The sequence below is a fragment of the Archocentrus centrarchus genome (genome assembly GCF_007364275.1).
Source record: "Archocentrus centrarchus isolate MPI-CPG fArcCen1 chromosome 18 unlocalized genomic scaffold, fArcCen1 scaffold_23_ctg1, whole genome shotgun sequence".
In the NCBI taxonomy this organism is placed as follows: Eukaryota; Metazoa; Chordata; class Actinopteri; order Cichliformes; family Cichlidae; genus Archocentrus; species Archocentrus centrarchus.
This window is the reverse complement of record NW_022060145.1, coordinates 5464163-5490393: the sequence shown is the minus strand read 5'-3', so window position 1 is coordinate 5490393 and position 26231 is coordinate 5464163. Positions and strand designations below refer to the sequence as shown.

General features: G+C 40.9%; 3 protein-coding genes across 8 annotated transcripts in view; all 3 read left to right on the top strand.

Moving 5' to 3' along the window:
- LOC115775057 (serine/threonine-protein phosphatase 2B catalytic subunit alpha isoform) overlaps positions 1-3817 on the top strand; it is a 77870-nt gene extending 74053 nt beyond the window's left edge. For all 6 annotated transcript variants that reach the window (XM_030722500.1, XM_030722504.1, XM_030722501.1 and 3 more), the window contains one exon: positions 1947-3817. In XM_030722500.1, coding sequence (XP_030578360.1) covers positions 1947-2149 — 203 coding nt within the window. In that variant the 3' untranslated portion in view covers positions 2150-3817. The remainder of the gene's footprint in view (positions 1-1946) is intronic.
- A 1790-nt stretch (positions 3818-5607) lies between these two features.
- On the top strand, positions 5608-12624 carry LOC115775128 (bypass of stop codon protein 1-like). Its single transcript, XM_030722638.1, has 12 exons — positions 5608-5895; positions 7568-7609; positions 8148-8357; positions 8729-8827; positions 8990-9049; positions 9163-9186; positions 9317-9337; positions 9769-9801; positions 10750-10848; positions 10965-10989; positions 11079-11158; positions 11901-12624. The coding sequence occupies exons 1-12, from the start codon at positions 5838-5840 to the stop codon at positions 11912-11914; spliced, it is 765 nt and encodes a 254-aa protein (XP_030578498.1). The 5' UTR covers positions 5608-5837; the 3' UTR covers positions 11915-12624.
- An 8303-nt stretch (positions 12625-20927) lies between these two features.
- Positions 20928-23192, top strand: LOC115775208 (DNA damage-inducible transcript 4-like protein). The gene is made up of 3 exons (XM_030722762.1): positions 20928-21070; positions 21263-21404; positions 21892-23192. Exons 2-3 carry the CDS (start codon positions 21314-21316, stop codon positions 22380-22382), a joined length of 582 nt encoding a protein of 193 aa, XP_030578622.1. The 5' UTR covers positions 20928-21070; positions 21263-21313; the 3' UTR covers positions 22383-23192.
- The last annotated feature ends 3039 nt before the right edge of the window (positions 23193-26231 follow it).

Sequence of the window (26231 nt, the reverse complement as noted above, 5' to 3'; positions counted from 1 at the left end):
CTTATTTGCAATCACAGTATTAATCACCCTCAAGTCTTTATGAAAGGTGGAAGTAACAAAATGTAAACTCTGTACTTAAAAATGTGCTGAAATGGAACTCAAGCTGAATATTGGGAAGACTCAGTGCTTTAAATGCTAAAAGAATCCACTGAATTGAATGAACCAGCCTTGAATTCAAAGTTGAAGTGCTGTTCTAGCAAATCAGCCTGATTTTATTCATTTCAGTGGTGTTTTATTGTGTATTTATTACAGTTTTTTTTTCCATTATTCAGTTTAGTTGATTCAGTTTTGTATCGTATTGTGACTTCCACCCCTCATAACTTCCAGCGCACCCTTAATTGCTGCATGCTTCAAGCAGACTAAACAAGTCGTTAGCACCCCAAGTACCTTTGTAGTGTCTTTGTACGTGAGCTCAGTCTCAGCGTGGTTTCTATTTTGTGGAAGTGAATGTCTCAGTGGGCTCCACTCTAGTGTTTCTTTTTTCTCCCCCCTTTATTCTTTTCTTGTCTCTTCGATCATTCTCCTCCTCCTCCCCCTTTTTGTCGTTCTATACGCTGTGATGTGATGAGGTGACCTGGATGTTTGGGGTCTTCAGGTGTTCTGCGTTGAGATATTGGTTAATATCAGTTATATTTTTAACTTTTAACGTGTACAAAAAAAAGCACGACAAGATGGCCATTAGATGGTCCCGTATCACGGATATTGTTGGCACAGTGAAAACCTGCCGACCCTGAGGCCAGGAGTGCCCTTTGTAGATTTAGAAGGACCATGTGATCCTTTCATCTGTTGTTTTGAAACTAAGATAAATGGTGTCAGTGTGTTGTCACATTCTCAAAATTACTTCTATACTTTTATATTGTATTCATGCCTTATTAAACCATTAATCATTCAAAATGCTGCACAGCACACGCTGTTTTCCATGAAAATACATAAACAGTAATATCAGTGGTTGAAGACTTTGTCTGGCCTTATGAACGGTACAGATTCTTCTCACTTCATATTTTCACGTTTTATCTTCAGCCCAAAGAAAGTTCAACTTTTGGAAATTTTCATTTCCTGGGTGGAGTTACAAGAGAAGATTCATAACACTCCTCTGTGTCGCTCACAGCTAGTTAGCTTAGCATCCAGCAAAGAGCTAGGAAATCTCGAGAAATGGTGCATGAACTCGCAGCTATAAAAAGTGGCTTTGACCTAGTTGGTACCCGCTTGAAATGCAGAGAAATTGGCAATAAAGCCCAAAACTATTATTTTCTATTAGGCTGTAAACATTCTTTATTTCTGCATTTGGAAATGGACCTCTCTGGGGACTGATTCACCTCAAGTGGCCATTCAAGAGACTGCAGTTTTTGACAGCTAACAGTTGGTTTCACTTTATTGTTTGTTTTTTTGTTTTTTTTTTAAGTCTCAGTTGTTACTTGTTTAGTGGCTCCATAGTGTAGTGGTTAACACGTTTGCCAAACACACCAAAGCTCCATGGGACACAAATCAGAGCCAGATCCCCTGCAGCAACCCCTTGCAAATGAGGGAGAAAGAGTAAGTCAGCAAAGTTTCCAATAAGTCAGAATAACCAGATTTAAAGGGTAGGATTTAAAAGGATCTTCTCATGTGACGCTACCCAAGAAAGCAAATATGTCTATTTTCCAAACCTACACATGTACGTCTGGAGAGATCATGGATTAAATGTAATTAAATTACCCAACAGCTCATCAGGTGCAGTCTCTGTTCTCATTTTCTCAGTAAAGCAACTTTTTTTTGGTGCAATTTCAAGATCAGAGCAAAGATAATCAAATTTGGTGATGCACGGGTGAATGTGAGCGTGACCCCCACCCACCCCCACCCCCAACCCCCCACCCCCATTCTTTTAATCGTTTAAGCTCCGTTCCTTCTAAAATCACTCCTAACTCTCCTTTCCCGCCCCCCGCCCCTTATCTCCCGCATTTCAACAGCCATCAAAGGCTTCTCGCCTCAGCATAAGATCACTAGCTTCGAAGAGGCCAAGGGCCTGGACCGCATCAATGAGAGGATGCCGCCGCGGCGAGATGCCCTGCCTTCCGACGCCAGCCTCAACTCGCTCAACAAGGCTCTGTCCTCGGAGACCAACGGCACGGACGCCAAGGGGAGCACCAGCAGCGGCAGCAACATCCAGTGAAGGCCCAGCAACAAGGCGCCACCTTGGCCGACGGGGCTGCCTCGCCCCCCAGCCTCATCATGGCCCGCCACCACAGAAAAGGGGCAGAGGGTGAAGGTGTGGAGAGGAGGAGTAGGAATGTTGGCATGTGGAGGGGAGAGGCATCTTTGGCTCACACTCGGGGGGGGAGGGACATCTCACTTGCTAGTCTTTGGATATGCCTTCAAAATATTAGTTCATAGTCAAATCTGCTAAGTTATTGCCAGGTCACATTTCTGAACGGTCAGGCGGTTACTGCGCCTGATTGACCTCCACACCACAGTATGTCAGAGAGGAAGAGAACAATGGGGATAGAGAGAGAGAGAGAGAGAGATCTTAAAGGCGATTCATTTTCTTTTCTTTTTCTTTTATTTCTTTTTTTCCTCGAAAGACCCTTTCTCATTTACACCGAAACGGAAAGTCGTGTAACTTCTTACTAACTATTGTACGTTTACAAAAATACAGCACTAAAAAGGACAGAACATGAGATGATGTTTTTAACATATGAGGGTGTACAAACTAAATAAGGACTATTTATTGATAACTTTTTTTTTTTTTTTTTTTTTTTTTTGCTACTCTTTTAAAATAGCTCTGAAATTAATTAGGCAGTCTTAAAAAGAATGTTGCAATGTTGTGGAAATGCCAAATAATGGAACGTTTTATGGTTTTGTACATATTATGCTTACCTCAGGTTCTTTTGGTGTGTGCTTTGACCTGATTTTTCTGTATAATGGCTAAATAACTCAGTAATGAATACCTATTTTCTTGAGTTTCATAACTGGAATTTACACTTAACCTATCTATCATTTGCAGATATGTTTATTTTTTGTCTCTTTTGGAAAGGGGGGTGGGGTAGATTTATTGTGGCTTGCTGGAATTGAGTGTTATTTTTTCTCTCTCTTTTTAAGTATTGCGAACAAAGTAAAAATAGAGAAACTATATTGTGTAAAAAAAAAATGGAAAAAAAAAAGAATACAATAAAGTGTCTGCCTATGCATGTTTTATAAAAATCAAACAAAGGAAGTAGAACATCTGGAAAACCTTGGCTGTGGAGGCCTGTTTTTTGAAATATATTGCGCTTTAGTGAACATATACTGGAAACGTATACCTGCATACTTTCAATTAGCACCATGATGCTCTATGCCTTCTTTTGTAATTGAAGCATTTAATTATCTATGATGGATGAGAAATCAAATTTTTAACCTGCGCTTGTAAGTGCACACAGTCCAATTAAGCATGTTTGACAATTCTTGTGAGGTGTGTGGTTACATGTGGAACTCCCAAAATGCATGATTAGCTGTTTGTGTCATATAACAGGTGAATCGTTTTGTTTTGTTTTGTAAATGTGCCACAGAAAAGTGTAATTTGATTATTATTATTATTATTACTATTATTTGGACCTCTGCTTTGTATATCAGTTACAGGTTTGATACTGCTCAATACTTTAAGATGAAATGAGGAAAAAAAAAATACTTAGATCTTTTTTAAGAACTGCTTTAAGTGCCCAAGTAATTCACTACACGACATGAAGCCTTGCTTTTGTAATTTAACTTCGAAACTGTTGGCAGATGAGGCATGCACTTGCAACTATGAAAAGTATTTTATATAACTGTTCAATAAAAATGTGCATGAATTTCAACTTGAAATGAACCTGCATCTCGTGTGTGTGTGTGTGTGTGTGTGTGTATGAGAGGGAGAGACTGAGTGAGAGATTCGGGCTGAGCCGGCGGTCTTCAGTCAGTGAATTTCAAATAAAAATGTGTGCGGTTGTGTTTTCCAGCGAGATTCGAGGAAATCCATCATTTAAACCTGTGAGGAAATCGCAGACAGTAGAGGCGCATTATTTAATTCACTGCCCAGAGTTTGAGAGGGGGAAAAGTGCCTGAAAATAGATAAAATGACACGGAGATGACTTCTAAATGGAAGTTCAGCATCAAGTCGTTTTTCTCTGCCGTCTGCAGTCCCACTCTAAAAAAAGTTGGCTCCGAGTACCCCGGGATGTAAATAGGAAATTGCTGCTTGGCAGTTCCTCAGCAAAGGTGTTTCCTCTTCATCAAACTTCTTTGATTAAACTCAGAAGGCCAAGCTAGGATTGCACAATCACAACAGGGATCTGTAGCACTCTTTTTTTTTTTTTTTTTAAATGTATTCAAGTGACACTTTATTAGGTACGCCTTGCTAGTACTGAGTTAGATCCTCTCTTTTTTTTTCTCCCTTTAAAAGTGATTCAACAAGGTGCTGGAAACATGGCTCAGAAATTTTGGTTCATACTGACATGATAGCGTCGCACAGTTGGTGCAGATTCACACAATCCATAATGTGAGTCTCCTGTTCCACCACATCCCAGAGGAGCTCCATTACATGAGATCTGATGACTGTAGAGCCCATTTGAATGCAGTGAACTCATTGTTGTGTTTGAGAAGATCTGAGTTATGTGACATGGTGTGTTATCCTGATGGAAGAAGCCATCAGGATGGATACACTGTGGTCATAATGGGATGGGCAGGCTGTGGTGTTCAAACAACACCACCTAATGAAGTGGTCAGTGCATCCACTTCAAGTTTACATTTGATTTTTGAAATCAAGCTTTGGGAAAGTGAAAAATATGTTTGTAACTTTACTTAACTACTTAACTATTTTTAATTAATTTCCAGAAAAAAAAAATTGAAGTAGTTACAAACAAATAAAAAATGTAAACCTGAATTCTGTGTTTTAATTAAGAAGCCAACTCCTCTCTCGTGACTGCTATCTAAAATACCTTTGTTTTGTCTTTTCAACAGAAATCAAACACAATGTTTAAATGAAAGGAAGTAAACTCTGGCATCCTGTTTGTTTGGGAGGGCCAAAAAAAACCAGAAGTTTGGTTTTGTAGCTCTGGAGAAAAATATGAAGTCCATGTGAGGTTCCTTGTCTTCAAAGTGAAATTTCAAGTAAAAATCAGTCGGTCTTTAAAAGGGTTGTTGGTGTTTGATCATAGCTACTTTGTATAAAAGTCAGAATGTTGGGATACTTTTACAAAAAAAATTAAAACTATTTACTTTATGCGTCAATAGAAGTGTGAGTGTGTGCTGCTGTTACTCGCCTCAGCAGCAGGTTTTGTGTAGACGTTGCTTTCAGCAGCCGTCAGGTCTCTGTCATCAGTTCTAGTCATTAATTAGCAAAACAGCATTTTTCTGATTGTATCTTTCTTGGTTTGTGTTTGTGACAACTGCAATGAAATGCTGAGGCTTGTAATAACCGCCACTGTCAAATATTACCATACTTACTTTATTAATTACTGACTTCACATTCAACTCTGGCTCACCACAAACGCTTTTTAAAGATTTAATCTCATCTGTTTTATCCGATTCTACTGCATTCACTCTCCGTCCCGCTCATCAAGTGCTGTCAGAGCAGGAAAAAATAAGTGATGGGAGTTGCCTCTGCTTTCAGCCACACTGTGCACAAAACTGACACGATTGTTAGATGGACTCAGGTTTGTGGCTGCCTTGTGTTAGTCTCCACATCCACCCAGTTTACGTCAGGAAGGGAAGCCAGTGTATTTCCTCCCCTTCTTTATCTAAAGGAAGTGCCAAAATAAGCATCGGGAGCGGAGCACCCAGGCTTGGACACCTTTCACACGGGCCACTCGAAGGGAGACGTTGAAGGAGTTCACGGCTGCAGAATCACCATGAAGACCGTCAGGGTTCTTGTCGTCCTTCTAGCATTTGTCCATGTCTCCACACCAGGTAGGGCGATCATTCACACTGGCTTTGGCTTGATCACACGCTGACAGTGAGACTTTAACAGTTAGTTTCTGTGGAGGGAGGATTCTGTGGAACGACCTTCTTCACTGATTTAACCAATAAAAGTGTAGTCGGCTTTCTGTCAAGTTGATTGCCTCCATTGTTCTGGGAAGATGTTTGAAAGTGTTTTTTTTTGTTTGTTTGTTTGTTTGTGCAGTGGTTAATTATGCTTCCCTTTTACGTACGCCTTTTTGTCTCGGTATGTGCAATGATAAAGATCACAGTGATGTTCAAAAGTCACTTCAGAGATGTCCACGCAGAGAGCGCGTCTCTGTTTATCAACGAGAGATCATCTTTGAGCGTGCTTATATGCTTTTGTGCTTCCAAATTTTAATGGAAATCTTTAACAAGGAAATTTAATCAAAGTGAGCGAGCAGATGTTAAATATGAATCATGAATCAGAATCTTGGGGGTGAAAAAGCACCAGAGTGCCACATGAGACTGAAGGGGGGGGGGCTGATTTGTTGGTTTTTCCTCGTGCAGAGACAAAAGAACTTGAAGCTACTCTGTGCTGAGCAGATAGGTGACCTAACAGCCGGTAGGCAGTGGGAACCAAACCGCCCCCTCCATCACAAAGATAACAGATTATTGTCCAGAGACCGACAGGTCCCAGCTCACAGCTAATCTCCGTCCAAGGTTTGGCAGTAAACATCTGGAGGAAACACCCTTGCCTAGGTCGTTATAATTATTTTTGTAAGATTTTGTTCCGCAGCGTATAAGGAAAAGTAATCAAGTGTGGATGTGGTGAAATCCACAACACTCTGATACTGGCCAATCTTTAGCTTCTGATCTTTAAACTTGCTTTGAAATACTCGAGGCTTGACATGGATTTGTTTACATGAATTGAAGGACTAAAAAGGCCATACATTGCGAACAGTTTACATAAACTTAAGACTGAACTTTATCTTGATTTACTTAAATCAACTTAAAGGGCTCTTTGAATGATCCAACATACCTAAGGCTTGCCTCATGCCATTCCTTTAATGACTCAGAGATGGCTTGAGACTTGCTACTAAATACTTGAGACTTTGATTTTCCTTCCTGACAAGAGTCACAAAAAAAGAGTCGGGGCGGTCAGAGCAGAAACGTCTGGTTAGCCACCGAGCAAAAGCTCTGCTGTGAAATATGCTGAATGAAGTTACAGCAGGAAGCCCGACACGGATCAAGGAACAACAGTTGTATATGTCTGGGACAGGATGCACCTTCACACTGCTGCAGCACTCGGAGCAGAGGATATCCACCTCAACGTGTCCTAATCTCCAACTTTATCTCGACTTTTCACCGCCCATCTGACATGTTTGACCCTCAGTCGTCTCAAAAGCTAGCCTTTTAAAGGTGCGCCAAGCGGTCACAATGGAGGATCAGAGTGTGAGAAGTGGCAGTGATACTTACATGTGAGCAAAGCAAGTCTAAAGCCACAAATCTACTTTTTTAACAATAAAATTAAAATGAATTAGAAAGGCTAATAAAAAATAAATAAAGCTGCAGCACTGAGTGAAGATGACAATTTCCTGTCACAAACAACAATGTGTATGTACTACACACTGCAGCAGCCACAGCCACCTTCTGCGTCTTGGATTGTCTGTATAGTCACTGCCATGTTTCTGCTTTACAGACTCACCAAATGATGAAGCGAAACAAACATCACCAACAGTGTGTAAGTAGAGCACAAGCATTAAATTATATTTAAAAAAAAAAACATTTTTTAATTTTTTTTTTTTTTAAATACTAACATTTCCTTTCTTGGGTGTGTATTTTAAGTACAAAGGGGGACACACACACAAACACTGCAAAAGAATGTTAGACGAGTCTCAGCTTTGAGCCAAGTGACTAAACCAATGGGAGCAAAAAAAAAATACCATTCCCATGAATCACCATGGGAAATACAGGGTTACCAAATCAACCACAACCTCGAATCTCTGTTGGAGACCACAGAGGTGGGGCTGTATAAGCTGCAGCTACTGTCAGTGAAGTCCTACTGTGAAACCTCGTGTCGAGCTGGTGCCATTTTAGTGTTGTATAACTGAACCACAAAGACTGTACTTAAATGATAGCCTTAGCGTCCAGCCTACGTGGACGCAGCTTAAACCTGGATGACAAAGCGCAGAAACATGAGCCGAGTTGAGATCTGATTCTATTTTTCTCCTGATAATATGAAAGTATTTTCAAGTCTCTGTATTTATCTTTTATATAAGCAAGCAAAAACTCAACTACAGCAGTAATGCCAAAGACAGCGGAAACAACAACAGCAGCAACAACATCAGCAGTGACGACGACGACAACAACAACAACAACAACAACAGCAGGAACAACAACAACAGCAGGAACAACAACAACAGCAGGAACAACAACAGCAGCAGGAACATCGTCACCTTCTAAAAACTTCACCGGAAACTCTGCAAACCGTGAGTGTGTCTTAAAGTCCTCCACTTTTGTTTGCATTAAACTTTGCTTTAATATTCTGTATTATAAAATTTACATTCCTCTCCTGAGCAACAAATGTTTGTCAGAGCTCCCCTGCAGACGTATACCTGTACCTGCACAAGCTCGGTTTGTGATTTTACAAATGGTTTACGAGCCAATCACGGTCCAGCACGCAGTTTAAAGATGTGTGATGTGCATGTATTTAATACACAGTGGACTTTTTATGGCAACTAGTTTGGGCTAAAGAAAGAAAGAGAGCAACACTGCTTCTTAAACATGTGCGTATTTTATTTTCAAGCTCCAACAGATCGATTTTCCTGCAGCGTTTCCTTTCATTCTGTTTTTCCTGCAGGTTCGATTGCAGGCCCTACTACTAAGACTGCTCCACCTTCAGCAGCACCAAACCAGTCTGTAGTCACTGCTTCACCCATGACCAAGACAAGCAATGATAGTAAGAGTCTCTGGATTTATTTTGCATGCAGTACCAGTCAAAGTTTGGACACGCTCACCCGTTCATATGAACAGGTGAGCGTGTCCCAACTCTTGCTGGGCTAAAAGTTGAGGGAACTGTTGGCAAGAATTTCTCTATTTCATGATTTTTCTTTTTTATTAGCTCAAACGCTTAACGACACTGTGATTGCAAAGTCTGGTGGTCAAATGCCTTTACCTTTGGGTAAGTTTGGTACATGTGGCAGCTTCAATAACAGGCAGACTTTTGTTCTCTTATCACAATATTGATGACTGTACAAATAAAGCCCTAACTAGTTTTAATTTTTTTATGAATAGATGACATCGACTACCACGAATCAGGTACACAACAAAATAAAATATTATCATGCTTTTATTTTAACAGTCTCCAAAAATATGTCAAATAACAAAAACTGTTTTTGTTTGTTTGTTTTTTTTCAAATGAAACTCTGCTGCTCTTTACTGTCCACAGGCACAAGTACCCCGACCGCAGGTACAGTATCCATTCATATATTCATGATTGCTTCCCTTTACCAGAACAAATCCTCCTCCTTTTTCTTTCTTCTTCTCGACACTCATGCTTCAACACTCACTGGTGAAAATGTCACCAGTCTATGTTCTCTATCAGACTGTGTGTCATACACTGTTCCAAAATCATCGATTTATTGTGTTTTAATGAAGATACAAAAAAAAAAAAAAACCCCATTCATAAATCTAAATGTGACAGGACTGCAGGACACCGTCACAGCACATTTTTAGGGACCAATCTTGTTGATCAGAGGAGCGATGCTAAGCAACACTGTGTGAGCCATGAATGGACGTTCAAATCACGAATCATGTTTGTTCGTGCTGTTCAGTGACAGTGAGGCAGGGACCTAATCGACATGTGCTTTTTTTTCTTCTCTTTTTTTTTTTTTTTTAAAGGTTCTCAGACCAGCGATAAGAAGGAGGGCTCAGGTAATGTAGCCGCCCAATTTTACTCCGCTAAACTTGTCAGAGATATGACACACAATCACTCCTGAGTGATTTAAAAGCACACCAGTGATGCAGCAGCTGCAGCCTCTCAAAGCTTCTATGGAAGCAGCTCTGTATGGAGGACCAAACTGGCCAGTGAAAATATAAGCACTAATAAATGGCTTAAATAAATTGGTATCATTAAATGCACCAATAAATAAATGTAGGTATTCGTTTAATTTTATTTACTGAGTCATTTCTTTAATTATTTGGTCCTTCGTGTGATCAATTAATCGTCAGTCCAGAGGTTAACATGAATGTCCATAACTATCAATGCCTAAAACTATAATTTGCCAAATAAAAACTTAACTTACGCTTAAAAGCAAAAACAAGACAGACAAGAGAAAACTAGTTTCTAATTTGGGAGCGCACTATCAGCAGCACTGCAGGCAATTTGGGATTTGCGATTAAGATATCTGATGTGTAGGACAAAATTCATGGTAATTACTGAGATTACCGTTCGCCCAGCCAACTGATGCTGCCGCTTCAGAGTCAGCTCCACAGTGCAGCTCCAAAACCTTTTAACTATCCCACTTTCATCAGTGCAATCTGTAAAATGATAACAAAACAAACAAACAAAAAACAGTCCTTTTGCTACATTTTATGTGCACAGATTTACTAGATGAAGTCCAGTCATTTTTTGAAGCTCAGTCTTTTTTTGTTATCATTATTTATTTATTTTTCTTTTTTACATTTTTGACTGTGCAGATGATTTTGGATCATACTGCAGTGCAGATCCTTATGTTATCTAGTAGTCAAAAGGGCCACTAAAGGTCCAAATCTAAGCTGTGCTGCGGCTGCTACATCACTGCTCTGCCCTTTGGTTAGACATTAATGTGGAGGAGACATGTCAGACTAGATGGATGCTGACCCCCCCCCTCCTCCCCCCAGATAAAAGGTGGTGGTGGATTGTCTTGCCCGCCTTCCTGATCGCAGCTGCTGCCGCCATCGTCCTCAAATTCAAATCCAAGAAAGTCCACGATCCCACAGGTAAATCCCCTCTGTTAGGATACCCGCTGTGTGAATGCTCACACCGGATCAATATCGTTTTTATTCAAATACGCATGCGCGGTTATTAATGCTTTCTGTTGTATTCTGCTGAACAGAAACCATTGACACCGGAACTGAGAAGTAAGCTTGATATTTAAAGATATAGATCATGCTGTTTTTAGGATGCGTGAAACAGAAAAAAAACATTCACCCCTTTAAACCCTTCACAGCGCATCTTTCCAGAGAGCTGAGAACAGCAAGGACGGAGTCATGCTCCTCGGAGTGAAGTCATCAGGCGCAGAAGAGAACGGTGAGCTGCCTTCCCTCTGTTTCCTGCAGCAGTTCCTCCCAACTTCCTTCTGTTTGTGCATTCTTCCATCACTTGGTAAAAACTGTTTCTCCAGACAGAAACTTTCAATTATCCCAGGGAAGTGCTGGGCTTTTAATATCTCATTGTATACCGCGTGGGCTTTTGGGGCTTTGCTGGGCAGCAGAAGGTGTTTCCTGTGATTTCGCACCCCCCGCCCTCAAACAAGCAGCAGGGCTTGAAAGATAGGGACTTCCTAACATAAACGCAGATTATTTTGGACGCGACCCCATTGTGCGTTCGGTAAATGTCAGCGCGGCCCAGATGCTTTGGAGGCGTGCGCGCGTAAAGGCATGAGCACATCCACGGGCGCGCGTGTCGAGCAGAGTTTGCGCACGCTCTCCCTACCCCTTCACCCCACCTACTATAAAATATAAGCTGGGCACTGAATGCGCTGCCTTCCTTCCCAATCAGGCCTGGATGCCTTGGCTGTGAGCAGCGCGGGGAAATGGAATAACGCTTCAGGAATTCTGCTTAGGAAAAAAAAAAATGTTTGTGTTGTTGCAGACTACTGGAGCGGAGCTTTAAAACGGCAGACGTTTCTACTCGTTCGCACCAAACACAATAAGATGAAGCTCGTGATTTAAGGGCTTTTTTTGGCTTTTTTTCTGGTTGGATTAAAATAAATAAACAAATGAACAATAAACAGTTTGATTAACCGCTTCTGTTCTTTTGTATGTTTCAGATGCTGCCAGATAAGAAGAGTCGCCACCGTCGTCCACACACTGATGGTCTGAGAAAGCTGTTTTTATGCTAGATTTTCTTTTTTTTTTTTTTTCTTTTTAAGCGTTAATTTTTGTTTTAAAAAGCAGCTTTCGAGTGTGATTCTGTCTGCAGGGAGCAGTTTTATTAAGTAAGGTGTGTGACTGTGATGTTCATTCAAGCAAACTTGATCTCAGCGTTCAGGACTGCAAAGCTCATGTAAGAAACTAACTCACTGCCTGTTACACGATAACGGTGGCTTATTATTTATACAGCCTTTATCTACAGTCAGTGCAGAGTACTTGCCACAACCGTGTTTTCTGTGTAGTACACTGGCCAGACCCTTCACGTTACTTGTATAAGAAACCGTTCACTTTATAGCTCTATAATCACCCTTTGGTCACGTTGCCATTTACTTGCCTTGACCTATTTTGTAGATAATGAAAGTTTTGGATTTATTTGAGGTGCACTCCGTATTTGTTGTTCATAAGGTTCTATCGCACAAGAATTCTGAGCATTCACCTGTTTGTGCGTGTAACTCATCCCACGTGAGACAAATGTAACGCCCACGCACACACACACACACACACGAATAAATCAGATGCAGAGGGACAGTATGGATGTAAAAACACTGGAACTGCTGTATGCTCTGTGGCTGGAATTTGTAACCGTCGACCTCAGTTTCCTCAATAAATCACTAGAAAATGTTTCGTTACGCTGCCTCGGTTTGTTTTAGTGTATATGCGTCTGTTGAGTGATCTGAAACAGTTGTACAGTATTCAGTGGTTGCTCTGCAACATTTACACGGACAGCAACTGCATGTGTTCATTTACATCAAGCAGCGAGGAGACTTAATAAATGAATCATTTAATAGTTGGAAGTAAATTAAAAGTTCTAAAATATCTGCATTTTAAAAAACAAAAACAACTTTGGTTCTACCTATAATAACTCGGGTCGCCACCAATGGTGTGAGTTGAGTGATTCGCCACTAGAGGGAGCCAACAGCCAACTCAAGACGACATGGCAAAAATTGCTTTTGGCACCGCTTCATGAGCTGGTGTTTATTGCGGCTGGGTTTCACAAGGGTCGTTGACAGTGGAGTGAGATATAAGCACCCAGTGTAAAAATCTGTCCCCGCCAGTTTCTTTTCCGTGTTATTTTCATTCGGTACATAGCAAACAAGTCCAAGAAGAAACCCCAAATTGTGTTTTTGATGTGTAACAAGGTATAATTCATGAATTAAATCTGAGTGTGTGTGTTTTAACTGCCCTAGTATTACACTCATGACCTTCATTTCATGTTGATTCATACCCCGCTCTGTCAGGCCCGACTGTGGCCTTCGTAAAGTGAGCCTGGGCAACAGCTTGGATTGTGGGCACGTTTCCATCAAAGACACAGTGAGCAGGTTGGCAGAAGACCCGCCACACACACAAATAAAATGCACTAACAGCTGTGGCCTGGGCTGACTGACATTCAGGCTATCGTGGCAAGCGTTCTTCACCAGCTTCCACTCCCACTCAAAGTGTTTATCACCCCTTTGATCCCCCCCCCCTTTCACTGTAAATAATCAATATAAATCTTTGCTTTATTTTCTGTAGTTACAAACTTGAACCCTTCTGAATGTTTCTATTTTAGCGCAGAAGTCTCCTTCGTTAAAACGTAGGCTTCAGAGAATTAATGGAGATAATCTGCATGTTTGCAGCAGAGAACCAAAAAAAATGTACAATTTAAAGAGGATTAATGCTTTCTTACTTATTTATTTATTTATTTAGTGAGAGTCAGAGTATGTAAAAGCAATCCCTGAGAAACAAAACATCAGGTTTCAGACTGATCTAAACACTCTTTTTCACACTGTTTTTTTTTCTATTCTTCATTCTGTGATGTCAGTAACACAGCACACCCACCCACACAATATAAACCGATTTATATTCAGTGCACCCACCCATCTGTTGTTCGAACCTTCTCTTTGTGGCAGGGCAGCCAATCAGGAAGGGAGCTGGCTGAAAAAGGGAGGGGGGGGGGGCTAAAGGGGCTTGTTTCAGAAAGTGGGTGAGCTGAGGAACAGTATGAGGCAAATAAATATCTTGAACTGCAACTTATGCAAAGTTACTCTGTTAGAGTCCAGGAAATACAAAAAAAAAGTCTGGAGTTAGAAATGAGCATGGTCAGCCTTTTTTAATTGCCATTTGACAAACGCACTCACATAAAATTCGAGTCATTTTATTTGTATAGCACATTTAAAAACAGCAGGAGCTGACCCAAAGCGCTTTACAGTCGATGCAGCCTGAGTGGACGATAAAACGATCCATCTGATGAACAGGGAGTTAGGGTAATAAACAGCAGGAAGTACATGGCGAGGATTAGACTTTGCATCAGTTTACATTTACATCAGTTGTGGGACAGGATTTGAGGTGAAATGGAAGATTGCTCCAAAGCTGGGAGCAGGCACTTTAGATCTGAGAGTAGCAGTTGTGAGGATGACCTGGGTGACCCGGGGTAGAGCATGGTGTAAGCAGATCAGAAATGTGCTGTGGGGCTAAACTACTAAAGGCTTTAAAGAGCTAGGAAGGGAGCGGGGTGCTTTCATTTCTTAGCACCTGTTAAGTGTCTAACTGCTGCATGTTGGACCATTTGTAGCAGTGAAAAAGTTGAATAGGTCAGACGCAGCTGAGACGATATAAAAAGGATAAAAGAGACTTTACTTTTTCATATTTCTAGCATGTAAAAGTTGCCTTTCAGAGTATGACTCATTTGTTTATTAAAATTGAACAAGTTGCCCATAAAAAACAAGCAGAGCAGTAGTTTCCCAGATTTTCTGAAGGTCTTTCAATGTGTTTCTTTGGACATTGGCTGCTTTTTCACTCAGTTTCAGCCCAGTCCCTGTACCCTGACCATTTTCAGAGGAATGTTTTTTTGTTTGTTAAGCCACTTAACACTGACCTATGAATCATTCAAGCATACACACAAAAAAAACTCTGGACGGCATTACTTTGGCCTCCAGGACACTGAGAGGAATCTTGGAGTCATTTTTGACCAGGATATGTCTTTCAAAGCACATATTAAACAAATATGTAGGACTGCTTTTTTGCATTTGCACAATATTTCCAAAATTAGAAACATCCTGTCTCAGAGTGATGCTGAAAAGCCAATTCGTGCATTTATTACTTCTAGGCTGGATTATTGTAATTCATTATTATCAGGCTGTCCTAAAAGCTGATCCAAAATGTTGCAGCTGAAGGCTGCAGGTGACATATTGGCTTCTCTTCATTGGCTCCCTGTTAAATCCAGAATTTAATCTAAAATTCTTTTTCTCACATACAAGGTCTTGAATAATCAGGCCCCATCTTATCTTAAAGACCTTATAGTACCATATCACCCCAACAGAGCACTTCGCTCTCAGACTGCTGGCTTACTTGTGGTTCAGAGGATAATTAAGAGTAGAATGGGAAGCAGAGCCTTCAGCTTTCAGGCCCCTCTTCTGTGGAACCAGCTTCCAGCTTGGATTCAGGACACAGCCACCCTCTCTATTTATAAGATTAGGCTTAAAACTTTCCTTTATGATCAAGCTTATAGTTAGGGCCTATTATCCTGCAATAGGCCTAGGCTGCTGGGGGGTTCCTATGATGCACTGAGTGTTTCTTTTCATTCACCTCTTTTCACTCTGTTCATACTCCACTCTGCATTTAATCATTAGTTATTATTAATCTCTTTCTTTCTTCCACAGCACGTCTTTAGTCCTGTCTCTCTCCCCTCAGACCCAACCGGTCGCAGCAGATGACTGCCCCTCCCTGAGCCTGGATCCGCTGGAGGTTTCTTCCTGTTAAAAAGGAGTTTTTCCTTCCCACTGTCGCCAAATGCTTGCTCATAGGGGGTCATTTTGACTGTTGGGTTTTCTCTGTAATTATTGTAGGGTCTTTACCTTACAGTATAAAGTGCCTTGAGGCAACTGTTTTTTGTAATTTAGCGCTATATAAATAACAGTTTTTGTGATTTGGCGCTGAACTGAACTGAATTGAAGGGATGAACCGGACAATTTAGCAAAGAACCAATTTTAAAGTCTATCTTTTGGCAGTTTTTACTTGCAGCCTGTTGCTTTCTTTAATTGAAGCTACAAAAATGTCAACGATAACACAGTTTGACAGGCATAAAATAGGAGAAGAAGCTGCAGGCCTAAAAAAAAAAAACAGCTGCAGCAAATGAACAGTCCCTGAAAGTCATGTCCTTAAGAAATAGGAAAAAAGTCAACAAATACCCGACACTGAAACTGAAACATCCATCTGGCCCTGCAGTTGATCCATCTGCCTTTTCCTGAAGCCTCATCAGAAAATGGTCTCAGTGGAAGGGTGGCTCTCAAGAAGGGAAACAGGGTGAGGTCTTATGAAGTGATGACTTCAAGTTTTTGGTTCAAATCATCATCATGTAGGTATGTAGAGGCTCTGTCAGCAAGTGCTGTTGGGGATCTTATCAAAGTTGATGTTACCCATTTTCATGCACCCTATAATCAACATTATTGAAGCAGTGTGGGATCATCTGGACAGAGAACAAAAGGCCGCCAACATGCAAAGAAGAGCTTTGAAAGTCCTTCGAGAAGCCTGGAGCTCTATTCCTGAAGACTGCTTAAAGGAAATGACAAGAAAGCTACAAACTCTGTTTTTGCCTTATATACTTGCAGTTTCCACATATGTGTGTGTGTGCATGTTTCAATAAATCACTGCACCTATTTCCTACTGTCCCAGCAAACTATAAAGAAATGTGGGGTGGCACAAGACTTTTGCACAGAACTGTATTTTTCAGACCTAAACCTGATGTAACTTTCATGCTTGTTAAACAAACACAGTCCACTGAACGGGAGTGGCCTTTGGTCTTTTCCATTTCCTCATTCTGCTCAGGTGTCTAAAAAGTTGCTAACTGTAAGAAGACTTTACGACAAAAGGGCAAAAAAATCTGCTGCTGTTATTTTTTTTAAAATGTGTTGTAGGTTTGCTGTAAGTTATGTAGAATTTAATAACAGTAAATGACTCATTTCTCAGTTAAGGTATAATTATAGGAATAGCTGAAGTATTTCAGTGGGAGTCAGACATTTGTAGGTCTGTAGCGCCCTGTATTCTGAACACGGTCACAATAAACACTGCAGTTAACTGGTCTGTTAAGGACAGACACCACTGAAGAGGAGCAGAAAGGTCAAAAGAGCACGTTAAAAGGAGATGAATTCTTCTTCTTTTTTTTTTTCTTTTTTTTTTAACACTCGATTGCTTCCCTGAAGGATCTTACCAGGCATGTCAGCTGTGTGCGACACCAGCAAAATTCAGCTATACACCAGTACGAGCTCTGGCACGTGCAACCAGCTCTCTCCTCGTAAAATGCAGCTAGGAAAAAAAAGCCTCTTGTTATTCACTTTCCTGGAGGGGGGCACCGAGTGGCACATTTTCTGGGGTGGAGGGTGGTCCCAGACCAGCATACCAGGTGCCTTCAAGGGGATAAGATAAGATTCATCTGAACCAGAATGGATGAGTAACCTGAGACTCAACACGTTTCAGCTTTTGCTTCGTTCAGGGAAACAGGAGTTGGGGCAAATTATCAAGCAGAATCTGGGTTGACTCGCCTTACCAACGGGGGCGTGAAGGTCAAATGCAGCAGTGCTTTGCATTACTGGTCTGCTCTGAGCTGGTTTATTCCAGCAGATGTTTGATACACAAAGCAAAACGAGCAAAGATTTCAAGCCACGCAAACAAAGCTTACACAGATGCAGCACGTAAGCACACTGGGTCTCCTGAGTTCAGAAATAATGTTGAGATGGCGTGATGAGTCTCTCATCTGACTACAGACTTGTTAACATTGGTCACAAATGTATTCAAACTACTGTCACTGCCTTCCATGTGATGCATATATGATGCATATGTATTTTACACATCAGTTGTAGACACTGCATGAATCCGTTTGCTGCTCCATTTTCCTCCAGGCCATGACAACACCTACAACACAAGAGCTGGACGCTGTGCCTACAATAGAACAGTCCTCCTAATGGCAGATTTTCAATATTTCATGAAGTTCTGCCTCATGATTAATATTATTTCAAATGAATCTCTTCTTGCTTGTACATTTTTTATTACAGGGTGTAAAATGTTGATTGCTGACTTAGAAAATATTACACATGGGGTTTTATGTGCTGGACTGGGCCCTAAAACAGATTACCATCTGTATTAGTGCAGAGGCACTGCATGAGTGTTGGAAAATCGTTCTACTACAACTATGCTCTTTCTGCTTGTAATGCACCTAAAGGACAAGCACTCATTATTGAGAGCTCCCGACCGTCCTCTTCCCCCTTCAGACAGCTACCTGTGACCTTTTATATTTATCATAAATGTCAGTCAGAACCTCATGACCACCTCCTCTGCAGTGACAGCTGATCCATTTCTAAATGATGGCTCCACTGAACTGTGGTTCACACACATTTTCTGTCTTTTCTTTCTGCACACAAGTTTTTGACACACTCAAACTTTACCAAAATCCTCGCCAATCTAATTCCTGTCAGTATATTTCTGCTTCTACAAAAGCAGCAGCATTAGCTAAAGAGTGGGACTTTTTTTTTTCATTCTGAGGCATATCTAGTTCTCCCCATGTGACCGGTTTAAAGCGCCGGCTCTCTCTTTCTCTCACCCACTGGATTCCATTACCCTTTAGCCAGCAGAGCTGCTGGGGGTAAGACAGCCAGATCCAGTTACTGGGAGAAAAGCTGTGTTGGGGCTATGTGTGTGTGTATGTGTGTGATGAGAGATAAACCTCTGATGAGCTGAACAACTGCGCTCCCTGTTTTACCTGCCAAATGTATACACACAGACAGTAAGATGAGACATTTTGGCTCTATAGTGAAAGGGCTTCCTCCTTCCTCACATGCCGAAGGCTCGTGTTTTTTGACTTGGTTTAGAGAAATTTTACATATTTTACACATAATTGTGCTTATGGGACATGAAACCCACTCTGGATGGGCCTCATCTGCTGAGCTTCTGTGTTAGAATGAACTTCTTTCATTGCGCACTTGCGTTTGGGGTGAGAGATCCAAAAAAATGGACTTGAGATTAAAATCATTTTCTGCTTTTGTCTCATATTTTGAAGCTATTACCACTGCAGCCAGTGCCTTTGCTTTAAAAGGGCAGTTCATTTTCCCCATGGCAAACTGGGACTGCTGTGGAAGGCCGCAATAATAAGAAACAGTCCCCGTTTCTCATGTGGACCCCTGAGAAGATTAGGGGAGAGTGGGGTGAGTTGTGCCAGTTAGTGCTTCCAACTAAAATATATATATATATATATATTTCAGAATGTGGTGCATCCCTGGGAACAATCACTTTGGATCTGAAATATGGTATTTAAGAAATACAGCTTTCTGAAAAAAAGTGGTCTTGTGGCACAACTTGCCCCCAGTGCGGGGTAAGTTGTGCATTTGGAGATAATGCATTGGGGTAAATTGTGCCATTGATTATTCAAGTAAAACAGAATATTTTGATCTCAGAAACTGTAATGCTTTATAAAAGCTAGACAAATACAATACAAAATGACTCATTTACGGTTTATTTAAAGTTATTTTACAACATCAAAGGCTACTTTTCTACAAGCCTATTGCACCACATGAGCACATCAAAGGTCAGTTTTCTTAAACAAGGTCTAGCGCTTTATGAACACACCAGAACAAAGCTGAGTTCAAAATGAAAAAATGAAGAAAAAAATCAGCATCCATCACCTGCGCATCCATCCATTGTACTGTTGTAGTAGGTTTTCATTGAGTAATGGTAATAGTTTTGTCTAAAAGTTGAAAGCTGTGTGTGATGGCAGGGTGAGCATAACACCATTTTCTTTAGGAGTTGTCACCGCCTTCAGTGAGATGTGAGATTCATGGTTGTCCAAAATGAGCAGAACTGGGTAACTGGTGGAGCAGTTGGTTGAACCCCTGCCTGTCTTCCTCTTATAATTCTGTGGCATTATGATCTATTTCTATTTTTGGTCTAAAATGAAGAATGTCACATAGTTTTAGTGATTAAAAAAAAAAAAAAGACAGTGTACAATTACAATAAATAATAGTGGAGGTGAGTTGTGCCACTGGCACAACTTAACCCAGGCCCTCTGGCACAAATCACCCCAACCTGAACTTTTTGGAAAAAATGCATCATCCAGCATTTTTTAGCTAACATAATGCTAGCTGTATAGACTTATAGCGTAGCATACCAAAGCAGTAAAACATTTGTAGAATGTTTTCGAACTTGTCTATAACTGTTCAGACACAACAATCAAAAAACCTTGATCATAGAAATTTTACTTTGTTGGGCAAAAACCATTTTTTTGAAGTTAAATGTGCTTACTTCTCATGCAGTGAGGCTCTCATCTTTACAGGATGAGTAAAATGACTGACTCTTCAAAAATGTGTGGTCACATGACAAATTTCTTTTATGGTTCCCTAGAAACAGGGGGTGGCACAACTTCCCCACTGGCACAAATCACCCCACTTTCCCCTAATTGCACACCACAGTTTTAAAGTGTGCATTTTAACTTTTTTCCATTTATTTATTTGTTTGTTTGCTTGTTGTTTTGCATTTAAATATATAAAACATTTCTTGTTATCTAAGCAATATGAAAACTCACGTGACTTGAGGTCTGTCTAAAGTAAAACCTGAATACTAAATTAGTCTTATATATAGAGGCTATTAAAATTTGCTCAGTGAGCCATGAACTACCAAACAGGTGGTTGAAGCGCTGAGCGCGTATTAAAACGCATTTCCGGCTAATTTAACGCTTTATAACCCTTTTTCAAGGCGAGTACAAAAACTTCACTTCACAGACGACAGCAGGTATGATTTCTTCTCCACGTAGCAACACGGATATCACCCACCCCAAGTATTGGTCAATAATTTAATGTAAATGTTATTTCGTAGCCAATCAGAAAAGAGCTGCGTTTCTGGTCTACGGTCTGATTGGTCAAACACTCGGGTCAGCGGAGTAGAGAAAGTATAAATAAGCCTCAGAAGTTTCGCCTACTGCAGTACGTTTAGATGTCAGTGTGTGTATGTGGACGTATATATGTGTGTTTAGCAGAAAAAGAGGCGTGCTAATTTATTTATGAGGAACCGTCTAAACTAAGTTATTTTGCACTAAATAATATTTAAGGTGAGTCGTTTTATGTCACGAGTTATGTGTCTGTTAGTTTAGCGGTTAAAAACTCCAGTTATAACGGATTTTTAAGGGCTTCATTTTGAGAGTTCAAAGCTTTAGCGTCCTCAGGTAGCTACCAGTTCTTTCTTAATGAGCTCTAATTATCCGCTTGGACTGATGCAATGACGCTGCTACGTCTGTTTTCAGGCAGCTTTTCTAAAACCACAAGAAAACGACCGGCTCCAGGATATCTTCACCATGGTTGCTACAAGCACATTAAAGCCCAAAAGCAGCGAGTGTGTTGCAGAAGCGGCGGAAAGAAGATCTGACCGGGGTTGTGTTAACACAGGTAAGCGTACTGGTGTTTTCTGTTTGTTTGTGTAGCTAGCCCGCTAGATGCTGGATACTTCCAGTTGTGGGCTTGTTTGTCCCTGTGTGGTGCATGGCTGCAGCAGTGAAGAGGAGGAGGAGGCGGCGGGTACAGATGAAGTCATCCTTTCAGCTTGTCAGCATAACAGCAGCCTAAGATTAATGGCAAATGTAACGCAGGCGTTTGCAGCACACTGCTACGTGGTTGTGCTGCAGAAACGCATAAAATTTGATTTTTTTTTTTTTTTTTTTTTTTTTTTTTTTTTGTGCAGCTCAGACACTTGTGACGGTAGTTTTTTTTTTTTTTTTTTTTTTTTCTTCTTTCTTTCTTCCTTCAGTGACTGTGTTCACGCACTCATACATTGTAGCTGCAAAGCATACAAAAGCAGATCCATGCCTCCAGTCATTGGTGAAGTTTAAAACTTTTTCCTCCTTTTTTAAATGTTTATCATGCCTTGTTTTCTCAGAGTTGGACTTCTGGGATCACAGCTCAGATGAGCCCCAGAGGACAGCAGATGCCACTGAGGACAGAACCTGTCAGCAGCTGGCAAAGATGTTTGAGAACTGCCTTTCGCGGGCCAAGAAGACAAAGCTACACTGCTCCTCTGTGCTGGTACCAGAGAAACTAACGCGGAGGATAGCCCGCGAAGTCCTGCGGCTGGCATCCTGCGAGCCCTGCGGCCTGCGCGGCTCTGTGCTCTACGTCCACCTGGAGCTGGACAATGGCTGCAAGCAGCTCGAACGCATCGTGTACGATGCCACCGTGGTGCCCACGTTTGAGCTGACGCTTGTTTTCAAGCAGGACGGCACCGCCTGGCCCAGCCTGCGGGACTTCTTTTTCATGGGAACCTGCTTTGCCCCGAAATTTAGGCACGCACTTAAACTCAGTCCAGGTTTCCGTCTCGTTAAGAAAAAACTGTACTCCTCCTCGGCTGGCACCGTGGTTGAGGAGTGCTGAACTTTTGTGGGGATTAGATTTAAATATCGGGTTTCCCGTGGGGGGGAAATGCACTTCTGCCCAAATGTAAATGACACTCCGGTGGTGTCATATTTTCTCAGTGTTTTTGTACAGCGCAGTGTTAACTGTTCGCCAGTCAGCTTTGGATGTAAAGTCAGAAGCTTATGCATCAAAGAGCCTGATTTGTTCTGGTTTTGGCGTCATTGTTCAAGTCGTCTTTTCTTCTTCTTTTTTTTTTTTTTTTTTTAAAGTAGTAAAATTGTAATATTCTGGGTGTTTGTTTTTTCTAAAGAGAGTTGCTCAAGCACCACTTAAAATTGTACTTTTTGCAGATGAATGTAAAGCTATCCTAAAGTTTGAGAGGGACATACTGTTGGGTACACTGTTGTTAAAGACACTAGCCACTTTGTTGAGGCATCTGTGTTTCCAGATACGTTGAACACTCAGCCACAGTGAACACACCGAGGATCTAACGGGAGTCTGATATTTAAGTCTTTTGGGGGCCATATTCTGGTTGTGTGACACTAAGGTTGTGATTGTTCTAAGACTGTCTTGTGTAGATGCTGCTGTCATAGTGTGGGGTTCTCACACTATACGGGAAGTATGTGGATGCCTTAAATCTCATGTACATTTTTTTTTTTTTTTTTTCTCTGATCACAGCCATGTCTCTTTGTAAATGTGTTATTGCATTTTTATTTTTATATCCCCACCCTCCACTGACCTGATGCACCTTTTCAATGCAGAGCCTTTATATATTATTAAAGGATGGTTCGCCCAAATGTATTTGTTTTAATAAATTGTGAAGAAATTACTCAAGATCCAATTTTCTTTTTTTTTTTTTTTTTTTTTTTTTAAGAACTGTTTTTTAAAATTGATGAAATATAAACTAGAACTGCCTATTGGACAATAAAGTCTTTAAACATTTTTAATGTTCATTTTGATTCCACGTGTGCTCTTTTCTGTTATCACCTCCATGGATATCCTGTCATGGCCGAGCCTGATAAAGGGCAACAATGCACCCTTTAGAAAGAACATCAGGCATTACAAGAATGTGTTTATTTGTTTGGCCCTGACTGTGACAATCTTCAGTTTGAAATTTAAGCAGTGGCGAGCTGCTTTAAAGTCCATAGCTGCTATAATGGCATTGAAATGACCATGCTGTGACAGTCAGTTGTGCATTTCCATGTATAGTCATGAAGATGATGCACTGAATCTATGACTTACGCAAGGCCTTGTTACATTTAGTAGGTTATTGATCTTTAAAGGGTTAAGAATGTAATTTCTTTTTGCAGGTTTGCACATGTGCTCCTCTGACTGCTCATAAAGCTCACTGGCCGGCGCTCACGTGTACCTGCAGAGTTTGTGTGACATTTCTCTCAGCGTTTGGAATGGTTGGGATTTTAAGAAACTTGTGAGAAGTGCGAGTCAGATGAACCCTAAGGATACACTTCCCAGTTTTGCTTTGATAACTGATTAGTTCCAAGCTTCAAGGAAGCAGATGACTCATTATTTACAACTTTTTACATTTGTATAAATGTTTACAAGTTATGGCACCATACTGGTCATGCTCAAATGGCGAAATGGGCTAGAGGGGTTACAGCAAGTTAATGTCAGAGTCACATGATGTTGCGCAAGATGCACTGCATGCGGTGCTTGTGCAGGACACTGAAGCTCTGATCGTCTTGTCGGCGTCACGCGTAACAACCTCTGATCCCTTTGCTTTGCTGTGCTAATGTCGGCATGAATCTGGACATGCAAGATTCACAAAAAATATGTGATATGCAAAGCATGAAACATTCATTACTATGTTTAACATGTTATATATACTGTACTTGATGATTTATGGCAGAAAAAAACAAAACAAAGTGAAGCCCAAGTTAGAAGTTAATTTCTTTCTATCCTCACTGTTATATAGATTCACCTCAAGGCTCCTCATTCCACCTAATACATCTTATCCTTATAAGATGTATTAGGTGGAATGTCAATAAGTCCCTTGTGACATTGGCGAGCCCCAATTTATGGTGTTTGTCCATGAAAAGGCAGAGATGGCGAATGCCTCCTGCTGAGGAAGGCTTTGACATGATTAATAGCCACCCTCATGGAAAAATACTGAGGCCCTTGTCATGCTGCTGCAACCAAGAAAGAAAAAAAAAATCTTAGCTGCACTGTACTGGCTTGGCAACTCATTTGCTGAAGCTAGTAAATCTGCTGGCGGTGCTCGATATCCTCGGTGTCAACATGATTCATGTCAGCCCAGCACAGTGTGAGTTACATTGACAGTTGTGAAAGGGGGTCTTTTGCTGCCACAGCTGTGGAGCCGATCACACAGACCAGACGGATCCTCGCTGCTTACTCTGCACATACAGTCTACAGATGTTTACCGGCTTTAGAGTTGCCTCTCCATCCCTAAGGGTTTATCCGAGGCACCGTACAGGCCTATTTGTTACCGACTCCTGAGAGATGAACTGGGCACGATTCTATGTTTCCTCCTGACCCAGAAACCAAGTTCTTTCTTGGAAGATGGAAATCTGATGAACTTACTTAAGGAGAATGCATGCCACTCTGGAACTTGGGGTTATCTGGTAGTCCAGATATGTTTATCTGACTTGTGTTTGTTTATATTCCATGTAGGCAATACATTTTCCCCATTGCATCATCATCTTTTGGGTATGTCATTGCCATTGCCAGTATCATTGGACGTAGCATAAACACAGACAAAATACACTGGTCAATATCCCCAACTGAAGTTAGACCATCTATTTCTCTGTCAGCTCCCCTATAATTCAACAATCTTTATGTCACACCAGGAAACAATAAAATTGTTGAAATAAAAGCCACACTTATAAATTGCTATATTATACCAGATATCAATAAATGTAACAGAGTAAACTCTATTTGGCAAAATGTCATTTCCTGTTTAGGTGAGATCATAGCAGTCAAGGCAAAACAACCAAAGAAAGTTGGACGTGCTAAAGTGGTTGGGCTGGTAAACACGAGCTTGACCGCTCCTGTTTACCAGCTTCATCACATGACGACTGGGTATCAAACTACAAATCTTTAAAACACTCGACTCCTGCTGCCTTTGCAGCAGGTAGACGAAGGCTGACATTTAAAATCTACCTTGGCTTGCAAAGCTTCAGTAGCAGTAGAATGTGTTGTGGTGAGCTTAGTTTAGCTTTAAAAGTGACAAAATAGAATGGCGACTATAGAAAAACATCAAAATATGCAGTGCTCTCTTTTTTTAGAGCTTAATAAAGAGTAGATGTGGTGGTGTGAGACATGATCGTTTAGTAGTATACTATCTTGCGTAATGGGTTACCCATCTTCCTCTGATTTATCAAGGGGAGCGAACTACAATTTTAAGAAACTTCCAATCCATTACGACAAGGACTGCATGTATCATAGGACTGATTTGATGGATTGCATTAAAATAAATACATTTCTATTTTGGGTGGTATTATGGTTACACTTCCTTCATAGTCATGTAACACTACTTCCACAGTTACATGAAGGTTTGTGAGCTGTGAAGAACACGTAGCCTCCGAATGGCGTTAAGCTGGTCATAAGAACATGATTTACAATTGATACCTCGAGGGTAATAAACTGTAACATACAGGTAGTACCTTCCCAAGAATGTGGTGTCTTATTTCCTCCCTAATGAGATAGCTGATATTTAGTTGTGCAAGGTGCATTATTTTGAGCAGCAAGTACACAGAGATTTTAAATAAACTCTTACGACTGCTCTTGGAAGTAATAAAATAGCCCCTGCAGGCGCGTGATGCACAAGTTTAACAGGAGTGTAGACCTAAAAGAAATGGATATTTTGAGATGTTGCTATGCTATTCTCAG